At 39.5% G+C, this 17,852-nt stretch overlaps 1 protein-coding gene across 2 annotated transcripts; it reads right to left on the bottom strand.

Moving 5' to 3' along the window:
- Positions 1-3,030: 3,030 nt before the first annotated feature.
- tdrd5 (tudor domain containing 5) lies at positions 3,031-16,913 on the bottom strand. Of its 2 annotated transcripts, none has more exons than XM_059341913.1 (18): positions 16,555-16,913; positions 15,181-15,424; positions 14,485-14,696; positions 14,024-14,330; positions 13,547-13,716; positions 13,031-13,114; positions 12,853-12,909; positions 12,527-12,686; positions 12,133-12,305; positions 10,532-10,746; positions 10,046-10,255; positions 9,875-9,941; positions 9,484-9,684; positions 8,657-8,791; positions 7,273-7,338; positions 5,963-6,154; positions 5,686-5,866; positions 3,031-3,480 (listed from the first exon to the last, which is right to left on the bottom strand). In XM_059341913.1, the coding sequence occupies exons 2-18, from the start codon at positions 15,422-15,424 to the stop codon at positions 3,413-3,415; spliced, it is 2,742 nt and encodes a 913-aa protein (XP_059197896.1). In that variant the 5' UTR covers positions 16,555-16,913; the 3' UTR covers positions 3,031-3,412. The 2 variants fall into 2 exon arrangements, with proteins under 2 accessions (XP_059197896.1, XP_059197895.1); XM_059341912.1 differs by having other exon boundaries at positions 12,527-12,689; positions 16,555-16,911.
- Positions 16,914-17,852: the final 939 nt, after the last annotated feature.

The raw sequence follows: 17,852 nt of genomic DNA, 5'->3' as shown, positions 1-17,852 counted from the left end.
TGCTCGTTCACAATCCTACTCAAATACTACACACCCTATTAGAACGCACACATGGACACACACTCATTAAAACATCTAGAATCACTCAATAAAAGCAGACAAAAGACAGAATGTGGAATATACTAGTCTGAGATAAGGTGCTTCTGTTGGGGTTTTTTTCTCAGCTGACACCAGTTTTTCTGGGGACAACACCAATAATAATATCCAACATCTATACTATTGATTATAACCATATTTTCGTACATATTTGGGTGACATCTTGCTAAAATACAATGTCATATTTATTTTTATAAAACACACCTGCTGGTAGGGCTGTCCATTAGTTGAAAAGGTACCAATACTAAAATGTAAAAACACAATTCAGAAGCAGTCAATGAACTTATTTTTGAACCAGTGGAGTCGCTCCCTGCTGGCCATTAGAAAGAATGAAAGTTTCAGGCACTTATACACTGGCTTCACTTTCAGACCCGAAACCTGCCACTTCTAATGCCTTCCAACAACTCCTAGAGATGTGTCTGCTCTTGCTTTGCCGGCTACTTTCAATAAAGCTGCTCTGGCATCAATGAAATGTCCAAAATATGAATGCAAATGTAAAAAGAAAAACAGAAAAAGGGGAGACAAAGCAGTTAGATGATCAATAGTAGCAGTCATCCACTCAGCTAATCAGCAAACCAAAAGCCTGTGAAACAAACGCAGTCTTCCTCTGACAGTCTGGTTCAGGGTCTCCACTGTAAATCAAAGCCATCAGATATTCATGCTTCATTCAGCACACTGATGCTCAGCTGCTGTTGGCTGCTAATTCAGCTGCAACCACATTACCCTCCTCCTTAATAAGGTTTACATGTGTGTCTGCCTTACCAACCCTCACCCTCCTCCACACACAGTAATGGAGCTTGTATCAAGCAAAGCCTTGCAATGTGTGTGCTTGCATTTGTAAAAGCTTTCTGTTGTGTAAATATGTGCTGTGTGTTCTAATAATACAATACAATAATTAATAATAATGTGTATGCTTGTAAGAGGATGAGAACATGAAAAATAATGTTGTTCATATTGTATGCATTTGACTTGCAAACAGAGATATGGTTTGTGTTACAAAACCAAGAGATTTGTACATATACACACATACATATATATACATTTATACATATACATACATATACATATATATATACATATATATACATATATACACATATACATACATACATACACATATACATAAACACACACACACACATATATAGTGTCATTATCAGTCTTTTAAAAAAAACCTAAGTGGCTGAGCCAGTAAAGGTCAGGAGGCCCAGCAGGATGCAGACTAATGATCCAGGGCTCCACATTCTGGTTTAACCTTTAGTCCAAGCACATTTTGGTAACCAAGCTCTAGTTTTAAGCTCTAGCCTCTCCATAGGTTTCAGAAGAATACATACATTAAACTAGCTTTTCTTGACTTGTTTTGGTAAATGAAGAATTTTGGAACTGTGGAAATTTGAATCTATATTGGGTTGCGTGGGTGGCTCTGCGAAATAACACAAACACATTTTAGCTCTGTAGCTGTCAGCTCTGCTCAGTAAAGCACCCTGATTCACAGCAATGAGCATTGCTGAGTTTAGAGATGGTCTTCTTGTTGTGTTTTATTCATTGTTCCCGTGCGCTGATCTGGTCTCGTCTTTCTCATCCATATTCCCTCTGAGACATGTTTTTAAAGTGTTTCTGTTCTCATGCTGTCTCATTGGGAGAGCAGAGTCACGCAAGTCATTGCGGCAAAACAGATTTGTGTAAACAAGAAAGGTTTGAGTGACTCAGCAGGATGAGGCAAAGTATGGATTAATTGCCTGTCTGAAGGTCACACTGACATTGTCCTGGTGAGGTAAGTAGAACCAGGGATGAGAAATGGCACTACAGCTGCAGCAGTACAGGTCCAACAACAGTGAAATCCCAAAACTGACTGAAGCATTTTTAAAATTACATTATTTAAAAAGGTCAAAAGGAAACAATTTGTCTTGGCGCTCTTTAGATTTCCTGGAGCACAAAACATGATCAGTATCTTAATGCTTTAAATCAAAAAGGCTTTATCAATCGCAATATCATTCTTTGGGTCACTAACCAAAGATTAAATGGTGACCATAGGTGAGGGTTGGAAGAGCTTTGCCTTCAGGCTCAGCACCCTCTTCATCACAGAGCAGTCATCACTGCTGAAGTCGCACCAATCCACCAGTTCATCCCACACTCTATTTTCCCCTCACTTTTGAACAAGACCCTGAGATAAGTAGAACATGTTCGCTTGGGGCAGTAGCTCAATCCATTAATTTCCAGCAAAGAACCATGGCCAGACTTGTAGCTACTCTATCACATCCAGACCACTTCACACCTGGCTGCAAAGTGCCCCAGTGCACATGTGAGGTCACGGTCTGATGAAGCAAACAGAACCAAATCAACTGCAAAGAGCAGAGAGCCAGAGGCCAAACCCACTGAAAACATGATTAACGTGCCCAGTATTCAAACGAAGCTCACAAGTTGGTTATACAAGGGCCGGATGGCCCGTAGGAACCAGTTACCCCATACCCCATATTCCCACAGTATCCCCCCTCAGAACTCCCTTGTGAACAGGGTTGTAGAAGTCTGGCTGAGTAAATTAAATTACCCCTCAAACAGAGGAGAGCTGATCCATTGTCACAACCAGGGCATTGCTCTTTCTGGATCCAAGGTTTGACAGTCTGAGTCTTCTTTCGAGAACATTGGAATAAATGTTTTCAAATTGGTCTACGTATTTATGTTAGACATTGGATGCACTATTGAAAAGAAAAACAGTTGAAGCCCACTACAAAGAATCATACGACACAAGTAAAAATACTAAGATATTCTACCCAATAATATTTATTTTCCAAAATAAAATTACATTTGTCATAACTTTCTGTAATGTTTATCATAACAGTATTTTGAAGTGTTTTATTTTGGATCAGAACAGCAATGTTAATATGTTTAAAGAAATTAAACCATTTAACGGGCAGACATACTGATGGCTTCTGAGAAAATCAAACGAAGAAAAAAATGTTGGTTTTGTTTTAAAACAAAAAGCATTCACAAGCTAAGTCACATTTAAAAAAGAACAGCCATCCATTTCTTGTGTCTTTTTGCCTTCCAAGACTAAACTGTTAGTAAAGTGCTACTGAGGTGAAACTTACAAACAGAAGCCTAACACACAATTTAACTAATCGAGAATAGATTAAAATTAACTTCTTATAAAAATGCTTTTAGTACGTTTTACAATTCCGTAAATAATTAAAGTGCTTGCTGACAAAAATTATTCCAAAACTGCAGTGTCACAATATGAGATTAGTAGTCATAGTGAAGACATTTTTTTCCCTTCCTCTGGGTTTTGACTCCTTCAGGTGGACGTAGGAGACACGACCTACCTGGCCCCAAACAGAGGAAATAGGATGCCAGACTTTCTCAGGTGGAGCGGAGACACTGGTACACCTGGACAACAAAATAAAACTCATAATTAATATAAGTATATGGCACTACTATTTTACTCCATACTACTATATATAATAGCATATTATACTATATGCACAAAGAAAGCAACACATTTTCAAACTGATTTCTCCAAAACAATCATGATCAGAATCTGATCTGTTGTAGTGAGTTATTAACTTTATGTAAAGTGCTGGTATAGGCTGGTTTTACTGAACTGAACCAGCAGAGGAATGTACTACTTAACTAGAGGCAATCTGAAAAACATGCCCTATGTTGCAGCTGTGTGATACCAGTGATGCTGTCAACTACTGTATTTGAACTGAACAGGACAAAGTGTTTTGAATCAGCGATTTTATTCATGATTTTCAACTGTACTGCACCCAAGCTAACAATGTTAACACATTCACCTAAAATAGTTTATGTTAGGAAAAAGACATGATTCTATGCTCTGTATAATCAACTGTGGATTAGAAATGTGTTGAGTGCTTTTGGGAAATGCAGAAAAACAAACAAACAAAAAAAAACAAAAACAGGATGAATAGGAAGGCAATCCAGCGACTCCAAAAAAAGATTGTAGTGGCTAAATAATTCAAAAAGCTAACATGTCAAGGAAAAAATCTTTAAAAATAAAATAAATCAGCCTGTACATCTTCCGCCACAGGCTGAAGACCTATCTCTTCCAACAATACCTCGGTTAAGTCATGGTCACCTAACAGATATATTAAAAAAAAAAAAAAAAAAAAAAACCTCTTATTCTTTTCTCTTCTTTTCTTGTTTAACATATAGCACTCCTTTAGCAATGACAGTTAGCTCTTAATGTTATGTACTTACTCGATTCCTATGGTCTATGTCTAGTACCATCAGGTTGAATGCACTTATTGTAAGTCGCTTTGGACAAAAGCGTCTGCTAAATGACATGTAATGTAAATAAGCCCTTATTTTTTTAGCGACTAAAATCAATTAAAAAAAATCAAATACAGGCTAATTTATTTTAACATTTTCTTCCTTGTTACTTTCTTTATTATGAGTGATAAATCAGTTGATAAATCAAACCCTGAGTACATTTCAACAATACAGCAGCAAGGCAAGAACTCCAACCACTGGAGGTCAGCAAAGGCAACATCCACAGTGAGTGTTCAGTTGCTTTTAACCTTTTAAGATTTTTCCAAAATTAAAATGTAATAAATAAAAACCCATCTCCCCATTGGTTCCGTTTCATACTCTGCAGAGATTCCACACAGTGTTTTCTCAAAGGAGCGGCTCAACAAAAAGCTCAGGACCCTTTAGTATGTAACAAATATGCTGAGTAGACAAAACTCAGCTTAGGTACATCAAGAGATACAAGAGAATCATGACAAGGGACAACTGCCGACTTTGCATTTGCAAGTGTGTCCATTTAAAAAAAATAAATAAATTGAGTCAAGTTTCTGCAATGTCAGGTTTCAGAGGGAAGTCAGCTTGCCAGTCTCAGGGCATGCTGAGAAACAAAATACAGAAACAAATACCCTGAATACTACTGGAAGTGGAAGAAAATTGCCCAAATACAGGGAATATTGTCAGCAGATTGTCAAATTGTACTGTCTGTATGTAGTCACACATTTTCAGAAAACACACACACCCAAACATCATATCTTCTAATCTGTCGTACTAATTCTTGTTTCTATCTTGTGTTTTTATCTGTATTTGTGCAGCCGTGCGAAGCACTTTGTAACGCTACAGTTCACAAAAGCGATTTGTAGATAAATCTGCCTTGACCCACTTTGTTTTGCTTTTCTCATTAACACTCTGCAAGCAGAGCCATGGTGGAGCGACAGTGTATCGATATCGGGACAAATGCAATGCAATGAAAGCAGCTTGTTGGGTCAAATAGCTCTGGTAACAGGTCTAATTGAATCCGTGTCAGGTTCCCAGTGCAGGTACATCCACCACTGCAAGCAGCGGGATGGAAATCAATATGTCCTCTCTGCAACCATGTCCCAGTCTAATTTCATTGAAGGCTTCTCTCTCGCTCTCTCTGTACATGTGCAGGTTAATGAAGGTCATTGTATAATCCTATTAGGAAATGTGAGTTTGTGTGTGTGTGTGTGTGTGCGCGCTAGAGAGAGGACAAGTCTCTGTGTGTACATTAGGACTTTTGTTCAGCAATGTTTTCTTTCTAAAATTTGATGGAAACAATAAAACAAGTGTGTTTACATGTATATGTACCCTGAGTGCAGTTGTGGATTTGGCCCAGGTCCGGGGTGTGGAGGCTCAGGGTCCTCAGGAGTGGAGGTGGCTTGGCCAACAACTCGGCAGTGAATTTGGGCTGGTGCTGCTCCTTTTCTGGTCCTGGATAGTAGCTGGGAGTGATACTGGCTGGGGTTGGTGGAGGAGTCATGCTCAGAACCTGAGAACAGTTACATTTCTTAAAAGTGCTTGACAAAATCTATAAAGCAACAGTGATTTTACTTCCATAAACCAAACAAATCTGATATCTTCTCACGTTAGGATCAGCTTTACAGTGAGCTGGGGTTGTCTGGGTCTGTATCAAATCCGGAGGGGTGAGAGGGGTAAGAGGGTTGGAGGTCGGACAGGAAGGGTGCAGAGGCGATTTTTTGGTCAGGGCCCAGCCAAATTCACCACAGGTGATGGTTTGATCATTTAGCAGAGCATTGAAGGGGTTGATGTCCATACCCTGAATAAAACACAGCAGTAAACAAGACTTTAGTAGTGTTTGTTCATGCTACTGTTTTTGTTGAACATTACATTTTTCTGTTCACATGGACAAATAGTGCTTTCTGACACTCTTTTTTTTTTTTTTACATTTTGTCTTTATTTAGAATATAACCAGCTCTGCTAAAACTTCCTCCGTTGTCTGGAGTCTCGGTTGTGGCGATTTGCTCCTCTGGTTCTTCCAGTCTTTTATCGATTTCATTAATGTCCTCTATAATGCCATTAAGTCGCTGCACCTCGTCCCTCCATGTTGTTGCAAGCTTGCGACAGCGCAGTCTTCTTCGTCAAGGTTTTTACTCTGTGTGGAACTTTTCTTCACTTTTTTAGGCAGTCTCGTTAGCCCGCTATTATCTTTAGCACATCTACGACTGAATTTGAGTTATATCAGGCAACTTTTAATTATTACTGTCAGGAACCTGTCGCTCGATGCTGCCACCATGTCGCCCGCCAGCCCGGAAGCCTTGACATTATCTTTTCATCCCACGTGGGTGGCTGTGGCTCAGTTGGGAGAGTTGGTTGGCCCCCAACCGAAGGGTTGGTGGTTCGATCCCTGACCATCGCAGCCTACATGTTGAAGTATCCTTGAGCAAGATACTGAGCACCGTGTAGGGTAGCCTCTGCCACCAGTATGAATGTGTGTGTGAAAGGGTGAATGAGCGCAGTCTGTAGTGTAAAGCGCTTTGAGTGGTCGCAAAAGCGACTAGAAAAGCGCTATATAAGTGCAGGTCCATTTACCATATATCTTTAATCTAAATTAGGGAAAACACAAACACATCAGTGAAAACACAATAACTTGAATTGTATTCCACAGGTAAGGTAAACATTGATTAGTCAGTCTTAAACCAATTACAGCAAGGCTCTACTTACTAAAAAGCTGATATACTGTACGAAAAAAAAAATTTGTTTAATGTGTTTGAGATTTCTGCTAAAACTTTCAATTTAGCACCTCACGCTCAATATTTTCAAATGATGCTGCAAAACAGATGTTGAAGAAAGAAGCTAAAACATGGTATCATACAGAAACTATATGCATCTATGTTTTGCAGAAACATGGAAGGAGTCAGTGTCAGGTGGTCATACCTGGATATGGGGGCTGACCTCATTGTCCTCAATAAACTCCAGGGCGGGCATCTCTTCATCTTCAACCTGAGACATCAAGAAACAGATTCACATTTCATTAGAAAATGTATCCGTGCTTTGATGTTAGGCTGTATTTACTGTTTCATTTGTTCATAAACCAACATACACTACATCTTATAAATGTATATTTTATTGCACATTAGATAATATTACATATGGTCGAAGTCATTTCAGCTGGTGGCATTGCATATGTGAACATAAAAATGCATGTAAAGCTACCTAGGCTAGAAGTTGTTTATTATTGCCACTGACGTGGTGTTTCCTACAATACCCAAAATAATGGTTGCCTCCATTACCATTAGCGGAAAATATTACCAATAAATTCAAATTTTGACATTCAACGAAAATAAGCAATATCTCACACTGCAAAGGTCACGTTTTAAATAAAGCTGTTTTAAAAAAAATAATACATAAATTGTATAAATAAACGTAGAAGAGATACCATAAATGATGTGTCAGACATCAGGTGACTGTGACTGTGTTAATGGCTCAGGCCTTTTACATTACATGTCCACATGGCTTACCAAAAATAACACATTGAGTTCCCTTTCCTCATTCAGGATTGCAGAAGATTTGTGAAGAATAATATTAAAGAGCACAAGCAGCGAAGGATGATAAAACGCTTGTTAATGTTGTCTTCTTCAGTTTGTTTCAACTGTCATTGTATTACATTGCTACTTTTGTTCAGCCCAAATGCATCTTCTCTTGTAAAAAGAACATTTTATTTCCTCTTTTTACTTTAAACTGTGAATTAATAGGCAAATAACAATTTCAAAAAAGCTTTTCTACATAACAACTATTTGCTCATTAACATAAGAGCAGCACAATCTTGTAATCCAATATCCATTAAACAGCCCACTGATTGGCTGTCATCTTATTTATTGGCCAACAACAAGCTGTGACCTTCTCAACAGTGTGGCTATACATTAAGGAGCATCGGATTGGAACTGTGTGTGTGTGTGTGTGTGTGTGTGTGTGTGTGTGTGTGTGTGTGTGTGTGTGTGATCAGGATGTGTGCTGCAGTGGGCCTGCAGCAGTGACAGTATGGCTGGTAAGATAAGAGCTATGGACAGTGGAGAATAAAAGCTTTACAGCAACATTAAAAGATTGGGTGAGAAAGAGAAAGTAAGAGAGGGAGGGAGAGAAGAGACAAAGAGAGAGAACTCATAGACAAGAAACAACTGAGACATAAAGCTGCAAATCCAGCACAAATATGCAAGTAGCTCAGTACTGACATTGTTTTGTTTTCAAAGCTTTTTTACATACAACAGCAGAAACTAGTTCTTTGTGTGAGTGTTTGTGTTTGTGTGTGTGTGTGTAGTACCTTCGGTGAAGCAGACATGAACTGATCAAGCATATTTGTTTGCTTGGGTGAAACAGCGTCCACCTCTTCTACCTCTGGCAGGTCAACCATTCCCTCCCCCAGATAGAGACTCACTGGGCGAACATGGACACACAACTAAAGAAAGAAGTGCACAGTAAATGTTATTTAGAAGTGGATGCATAGATTAAGTAATAACTAGGAATTCTAGGAATTGGGGTTGTGTATGAATAGTATTTCAGTACTCATACAATGGTCACATAAACATTTGTTTGTAGTCAGACTTCCCTAAAGTCATAAACTCCTTACTAACAAAAGTACAGTTACATATTGTAGCTGCAACAGTATTATTTAGTCGACTTATCAGTTTGTCAACAGAAAAATAATAGCCAACTATTTTGCTAATTGGAGCATCATTAAACCAATTTTTCAGAAAATGTTTCAGCTCCTGAAATATTGATTTCCTGCTTTTCTGTTTTATATCATATACAACTGAATATTTTTGGGTTTTGCACTGACAAAATAAGACATTTAGAGACATCACTTTGACATTTCAGAAACTGGGATGGACATTTTTCACTATTTTCTGATATTTTATAGACCAAACAATTAATCGATTCATTGAGAAAATAATTGGCGGCTTAATCAATAATGAAAATCATCATTTGTTTCAGCCCTCGATACACTGATTTAGTACAGTGGATTACTGTTGAATACATACATAAACATTTGAGGTGTGCTGAGCGGTCTTTAAAACATTTTCAAAGACATCTGCCAGCCAATCAAAAATGTATGTAAGAAATAAGTTTGTTTGTGTGTGTGTGGCTTACTGCTGCACTGGCTGCAGGGCTGCAGGCTGTCCCGTGGCCCTGGCTCAGCAGGACAGAGTGGATGTAGACGTCGTCATCACTATGTGTGTCACACAGGTAGAGCTGAAGCACATCTCCAGTGTAACAATCCAAAGCGCCCACCAGGGTGCGATCGATGCACAGCTTGTGGAAAGAATCCTTTGCCTCAGCAGTCCAGCTGCCCTGGAAAAGGAAAACGGTCTAATAATGCAGGATAAATGCATGAAAGAACATGAAATTCAACACTGCCTGTAGTCCTAATACTTGATGGATTCAAGATAGAAATGACCACTGTGGAAGAAGTTAATAGAGGCATTTGAAACGGGGCTCACATTTGCCAAGTAAATATTAATATAATATTAATCAGACTCACAGTGGTGGGTTGAATTCCAACAAGTGATGACGGAACTGCTTGTGCCGGAAGATCCGCATAACATGACCTGAGGACGAACAGGTAGAGAGCACAGCAAAAACACACACTAATCAGCTTAGTAGTAGTGGTGGTAGTGCTGTTTAACTGCTTAAATGTTTGAGATGCACCTACTTTAGAAACTTGAGTTTGGAGCTCTGTACCACAGTGATATCGCCAAAGTCCACGTAGTACACCTCGATCTGAGTGGGGCTGATGATCTGATGGATCACCACCCGGTAGAACCACATCCCTTTGGGCGACACACAGCACACTTGACCTTGTCGAACAAATCGCTCAGGGAGGCTGTAGCGCTCAGACACCTTAGGATGGGTATAGCATCGTCTAGAGGCGACAGGGGAAGAGAGAGAAAAATTATGAGATAGGATGTCATAGAGAAACATCAGCAAGCTAAAATTGTATCTTTATGTTGAAACTCTGCTGGACTATTGGTGATATGTTGTGAAGTTTTGCAGCATAGTTTCATGATTTAAAAAAGGGTTCTATTAAATGCCATAAGCTGCATCTTTGACTTCACAGATGCTGTCAGTGTTATATTTTATTCTGTCTTCTCGACAATTCAGAAAATTTAAAATTAACTAAAACTAAGCTTGATACCACCTCATCTCAATTATCATATCCTGCATCGCTTGGGCCTCCTCAGTCTCACTGAAGCGGATGTAGAAATGTCCAGGCGACTCCACATGTTCCACCAGGACTACTGCCAGCTCACGAGCACCATGACGTGTTGGGGGTTTGAGACGTTGACTCTGCAGGGCATCTAAGGGCACCACAGGGCTGCAATGTCCCTGAATGACAGGGTACAACTGAGACAGCTACAGGTGGACACATAAAAAGCAATTTGAGTGTGGTGAGCGGTACACAGCAGTATTATTCTATTACATGTCTAATAGGCATTAACAGGTTTCATAGTTGTCTAACCTACATATAGAGACAAAATCAACATTTACACAAGGTACACTCAATTCTTGACACAAGCTGTTGTCATCTCAAAACTTGACTACTGTAACACCCTCTTGACAGGCCTGCCAGCCTGCACAATAAAACCGCTTAAGATGATCCAAAACGCGGCGGCGCTCTTCAGAGAGCATCTTCTCTCCTAGCACCACACGATAATTCTACTCCTCAAATTATTGTCACTAGCACTTGCACTAATAGCTCTTATTGCACTATACCTTGTTTGTTTTTATTCTTCCTGTAAGTCGCTTTGGATAAAAGCGTCTGCTAAATGACTAAATGTAAATGTACACTGATAATGGGTTATTGACACTCGCTTACTAAGAAATCAAGATATGCAGTAGCATCCTGGTTCATTATCTCACTAATAAATCTGATTTACCTTAATATTTATGGTATGAGTGTCATAGCTTTAAGTTAAGATGTATTTTGTAACCTTGCAAAGTTCATGATTACTATTATACATAAGCCCGTGCATATTCACGGAGTTTAACAGTGTGGCTGTTGCCAGTGCTGCAGTGGCACTATTCAGCCACCAGAGGGTTCTGTTTACCACAGAACAGTTCATTCTGGCCAACAATTGAGTTATAGTGTGTTTCTGGGGATTTAATATGGATACCCTGCATTTCTGTTTGTATAAAACAGGATGCTGAGACTTTATTTCTTTATAATCAGACATATTTTATCTGATTATTCAGCACCAATATTGTTGATAAGGTATGTATGACACTTATATGAATTAATGAATAAATGGACGTGCACTTATATAGTGCTTTTCTAGTCGCTTTGCAACCACTCAAAGCGCTTTACACTACAGGCTACGCTCATTCACACACACATTCATACAGGTGGCAGAGGCTACCCTACAACGGTGCCACCATTGGGAATTCATTCACACACCGATGAACGCAGCATCGGGAGCAATTTGGGGTTCAGTATCTTGCTCAAGGATACTTCAACATGTAGGCTGCCATGATCAGGGATCGAACCACCAACCCTCCGATCAGTTGGTGACTACTCTATCGACTGAGTCGCAGCCGCCACACACACGCGCGCACACACAATGTCCTGTATTCAGGGAATACTTCATTATAGTATTTGTGGATTTAATGCTCCGTGCCCTTACTCTCTGATCGGAGTCCCTGTCCTTAAAGGAACTATCAAGCCAGCATCCCAGAGATCATATCTCTATTACAGTAGTAATGTAAATATGATGAAACATGATGAAAATGATATTGGCTGACCATTTTGTGGGTTTTGGAATTGCTACTGGTCTCTAGCTCCTCATTCTCATCATCAGCTGTGATATCATCATCATCTCCTTCCACGTTTCCTTTCCAAGGAGACTCTCCACAGCTGAAATAGTAGCTCCTTGGCCGCTTCCCACTGTTAGCAAAACTCTCAGGCACTTTTGAGTCTAGAAAATAAAGAAAAGTACATTTCCTGCATAGCTGAAAGACACCGTTCCACAACAATGCAGTTGGTATGTCAGACACAATGACTTATTACAACAGGTCACTGATTAGAAAAGAGTTAATCGTAGAAACGAACAGAGACTGGTGACCGATGAATAGAAATAATGTAAATGTAGTAGTAATCAGGGTTATATTGACAGCTGGTCTTTGAAGACAAACATACCTGATTGTGTATTGACACTGTCCTGTATGTCCATGACTATCCAGTGCTGCCCATTGTCACCCACTACAGGTTTCAGATGGAAGGTGTCACTCATGGCACTGACCATTTCAGTGACACTGACAAAGCCGCTCTGTTGTAGAGGAACATCCTCACCAAAAAGCTTCTGAGGAGCACAAAAAATGCATACATTTTGTTGTCCCACATGGGGAAATTCCATTACTTATTGAGTAGAAAGACACAAAACCAAAACAGTGAAGCCAATGCTTTTAATTTTTCTGGATGTGGAATTAATCAATTTCCTCAAATGAATGACTTTTTTTTTTTACCATGTACTCAGCAGGCAGATCGTGCACCGATAATCCACCACTGGTCTGACCTACAACCTGCATATGAACATAATTAAAGACTTGTAACCATGGTTATATTGCATTGTTGCCATGTAAGTGACATACATTAGAGGCTTGTAGTCACCAGTGACACCAAGAAAGCTACTTATAAATTGACCTTTCGTAGCTTATCCTTCAGCTCCTGACTAATGGTGCCAGCAACTCCATTCTCCAGGATTCGCTGGCGAAGCTCCTCTTCCAGCTGAATTAGAATTTGTGTAGAAAGAACAAAGATAATTGTAATTAAAATAAATAATTGTACAATTCATTTTTACCACACAATTCTCAACTCAGCGGTATTGTATTTGTTGCATTTCTGCTGCGGTATATCAAAATGTATCCTGACAAATCCTATTCTGACTGTTCAAAGCTCCATAGGTCCAAAACAAGTCTTTTGGTTGTAACTGCCACACAAAAACTGCAACACACAAACACCAACTTTCTTTTCATACTATTTTCCTTTATATTACCTTGATAAAGTTAAGTCTGTGCTTTTGGTTTATGTGCTATGACACGATAATAATGGAATACTGGATAAATGCTACTTTAAATAGCAGTGTTAGGTCTCTCTTTTATATATCACATTCTATTGTCTTGCTCTAAGCAACAAGATGCAGTTGGTACACTTGCTTACCATGAGGAGACGTTTCTGAAAGAGCTGAGCATCCTGACAGAGCTCTGAGTCCCCTTCCTTATTCTTGTCAACTACTTGTGGCTTGTTACTCAGAGTTGATGACTCTTGATCAACAGGGCCCAAGGTAGTCTTTGTATCAGGCTGGGTCAAAGGGCTCTGCTTCTCTGAGACTTCAGTTGGATTAAACCACAAAAGGTATTTAATAAAAAATTCAACTGGTGTTAAAGTTTAACAACAATGCGATATTAGCTCAATGCTTTTTCAGCGCAAAACTTAAAAAAAAAAAAAAAAAAAAAGAGTTTAAACAGTGTTTTGGTTTGACATTACTGACGTAAGAACCTGATTAACATTTTGCCACCATGCATTTTGGGCATTTAACAGCTATCCAGTCTCAAAAAAGCCAACCTAAAGACACTGGATATAGATTACTTTTATGGACTCATTCTAACAAGATACTCAAAAGGTGTAAATCGTCACCTGGGGATTTTGTTGGTGTCTGCGTTTTGGTTTCTGTCCCTTTGAATGATGACTTGTCAGTTCCAAGAGATTCTGACTTTACAGGTCCAGTCCTCCTAGGTGAGCTGGTAGGTGGGACCAGCGGTCTGGGCAGCATTTGTTGCCTCAGGGTAATAACTGAGCCCAGCCTGCTCTGCTGGATCAGAACCATGTCCGCCATTCCATCCAGCATCTCGCCAGTGGAGTAAAAGCCATAGTTGTGGACACGCAGCGGGTAGCCATAGCAGTGCATGAAGCTAAACTCCAGGTCGGACAACCTGATTGGACCCTTGAGGCCACATCATTCATGATTTTGTTAGAAAATGAACACATGAAAAACAAACAGAACTTCACAGTCAGGCCTCTGATTTAGTAGGGTGTGTTTAAAAAGACATCAAAAGGCTAGAAAATGCTCAACTTTACAGGGTACCTTCAAGTCATACCTGGGACAGCAGTATGTAGAGCTTTGCTCTCAGCTGGGCTGGGACAGCCGGAGGAGCACGACCTCTCCTGGGAAGGACCACAGCAGGGGACTTGTGACAGTAGCGGGGCGAGTAATTGCTGACTTCTCCCCTACTGAACTTCTTTTTAGATTTAGACACACGTTGCTTCGCTACCAGCTCCTCAATGTTTTGGGTGGAGTCGTCGCTAACAGCTGCAAAGGGGAATATTAAAAAAGACCAGTGGTGAAATACACTAAGTACATTTACTCAAGTACTGCACTTAAGCACAATCTTGAGGTTTATAAGTTAAACTAAATACAAGTATATTAAGTAGTTAAAATTAGCACTACCTGAACAACAATAAAATGCTGCTTATATAATATATATTTGGAATATATAAAACAATCAGAGTGGGACCATTCTGCATAATGAGCACTTTCACTTTTGATACTTTAAGTACATTTTGATGCTGATACTTTTGCACTTTTACTGGAGTAAGTTTTGAATGCAGGACTTTTACTTGTAGTGGAGTAATTCTGCAGTATGGTATTACTAACTTTACTAAAGGGACCTGAATACCTTCTTCACCAGTCCAGGCTCAATGCATGAAACACTGCTGTGTTGATTTTTGTCCCCCTCAATTTGAAACAGTGTAAGAAAGAAAACCATGTTCAAATAAAAAATAAAAGCCTCTACCCTTTAAGAATGTGCTGCCATCTGGCCTGAAGTTAATCGACACCACGTCAGGCATCTCCTTCACCATATCCATGATGTGTCTGAAGCCCAGGAGTTTCAGAGGCATGGGATGCCCAGAAATGGCGATATAGTCTTTCCTGAGCTGATCAGGGTCCAAGCCCTGCTTAGATGAAATGAGCAAGGAACGGACATCGTTCTTCAGCCTTGCTAAAACCTGTTCCTGGTTCATCTTGTCTGCTGACATCTGGAGAAGACAGCAAAAGGACAAAAGGAAAAAAAAAAACTGTACATCCTGAACAGTGAAGACAAGAGAAATGCAAGTCCACACACTGCTGAAATAAAGTCACAATAACAACAAAAGAGTATCTGCATTGACTCAATCTTGTATTGAGTATCTCAAAATGACAATTTAAAAAACAAAACAAAATCGTATTCGAATCAATTAAAAGGGAATAAAGGAATAAATAAAAAATTCCAGGAGATGCTGTCAGTGGAGGTCATGAGTCCAATCTAACCTATTCCTTTTCGGCCATTTTTAATTGTGAAGTAGCATGCTACTTTTTTCCAATGCTTTATTGAAAATTACAAAAATAAACATTTCTGGCACGTTTTTCACAGTACATACCTTGCATACGTGTAGAAAGAATGCTAGGTGAACATCAATCAACAGTAAAACTTATAATAATAACATCAATATTGTAAATTCAGAGCAGTTGAAATAAAATTAAAATACAAACATAGACAAAAATAAAATACATATAAAAATGTCTAAATGTTGTTTTTAATAAGGGGGATTCGAATTAGTTTTAAATGTTCATTTCAGTTGTAAAATTTAATAATAATTTTTGTGCCTTTGTGATTGTTAGAATTTTTAGAGATTTTAAGTACAATTTGAGTTCTTTCATGAAGACAATAAATTTGGGGGATGATTTCATAACTCTATTCTTGTGGATGAAAACTTTTGCTAAACAAAGGATAACGTTGCAACATCGTTGCAACAACGTTCATCGTTTTTGTTTTGCAAAAGCATACCGAAAGTGACATCGTCTCTAGAGATAGCAGCTGGAAAATAATGATTTTTTGTTTAATCCAATTGTGAATGTTGAAGTAGCATGCTACTTAATCACACCCACACCACAAACACGAGTAATAACTAGCTAGTTGAACTATCGTTGCTCTGCACGAACATCACCGCCGACTGAACATGACTCAGCTGCTAATTAGCGAACGTTTACGTTAGCCTCCAACTTGCACAGCAGAAAACCTCCGGAGGTTTAGCATGGTATCCAGTAAGTTAACAATTGCTGCAATTTTAAATTAATTAATTAACAATGTCTTTAAATACAGACACCAAAAGTATTGTTGAAACTTTACCAACACGTCTTCAATATCTCAGCTGCATCAGAGCTCAACAGATCTGCTTCCAACGATATATGGACCTTTCGTTTCCTCAACCACCACACCTGTTGCTAACCGACCACCGTACAATTGCTGCTGTTCCAACGTCGAATTTTTTTTTTTTTAAAAGCCCAAAAAAAGGTACTTTGCGTTTTGTTGTCAAAAGTAAACTTCATACACTCCGCTCAAATATAGCTTAAAATAAAATTGATTTGAATAAAATAAGTCGTAGCGCTTTGTCAGTTGTTGTCCGTAACATTCAAGTACTAACGGCCAAGCAACCCCGGCTGCAGCCTGCAGTTCGGGGCGAAGCTCAACTAACGGACGTTGAGGTGGGTGGAGTCAAACGTTGAGCTGGGTGGAGTCAAAAGCAGTGGTACTTCAGTCGTTTAGCTCCGGTGGATTAATGTGAGGAGAACATTGCAAAACTTTTCAATTTAATCAGAGATAAAGGTGCTACATGTGATGATAACTAGTGATGGCTGATCGAGGCTTTGTTGAAGCTTCGACACTTTATACAAAACATGGTTCATTACTCGAAGCTTCAATGACACACAGTGCTCCAGTAGGACATCTAGTGGCCAATAAAATGAAGTGCAATCGAGACGTGTCATTGATTGGTTCATGCATTTGTTCTCAACTACACGACTGAATACAACAACAATAATGTTTTATAAGGCGTCCCGGTGGCTCACACCGGTAGAGCGCGTACCTCTAAGGTTGAATGCTGCGGCGGACTCGGGTTCGAATCCGGCCTGAGGTCCCTTTTCACATGGGGCTGGTGCAAATACAGATTATATTATGGAATTTGGCAAATAATGTTTTGGGGTTCATTGGTAAAGAGGTTCATGGGTGGGTGGGGAAAGAGATTGTGCTTGAAAAACAGGGCAGTGACTGTGCTTGTGTAACTTGTTATGAATTTTTATTTAGAAACAACAGTTTTTCCACAGTTTTGGAATTCAAGCGGTTTCTTCTTTTCAATACAATTTCCCCAGCCTTGGAAATAACCTGTTCACACGGCACGGATGAGGCTGGGGTGCATAAGAAATGTTTAGCAACTTGAAAAAGATTGGGATATACATTTTTGTGGTTTGCCCAGTATGTGAGCAGTTCTGAAGTTCTTTCTAGTGGAGGATCAGCGAGGTAGCGGTTCACTTCCACTGTTGGTGATTCGGTGACGTTCGAAGCACTTTGCTGCTTCGAACGTCACGAGTCACGTGACCAAACCACGCCTCGGCACAGTGCTTCGGGACGTTTGCTTCATGAGCTACCGC

The sequence above is a fragment of the Centropristis striata genome, chromosome 9, assembly GCF_030273125.1.
Source record: "Centropristis striata isolate RG_2023a ecotype Rhode Island chromosome 9, C.striata_1.0, whole genome shotgun sequence".
NCBI lineage: Eukaryota > Metazoa > Chordata > Actinopteri > Perciformes > Serranidae > Centropristis > Centropristis striata.
This window is presented reverse-complemented; position numbering and strand designations above follow the sequence as displayed.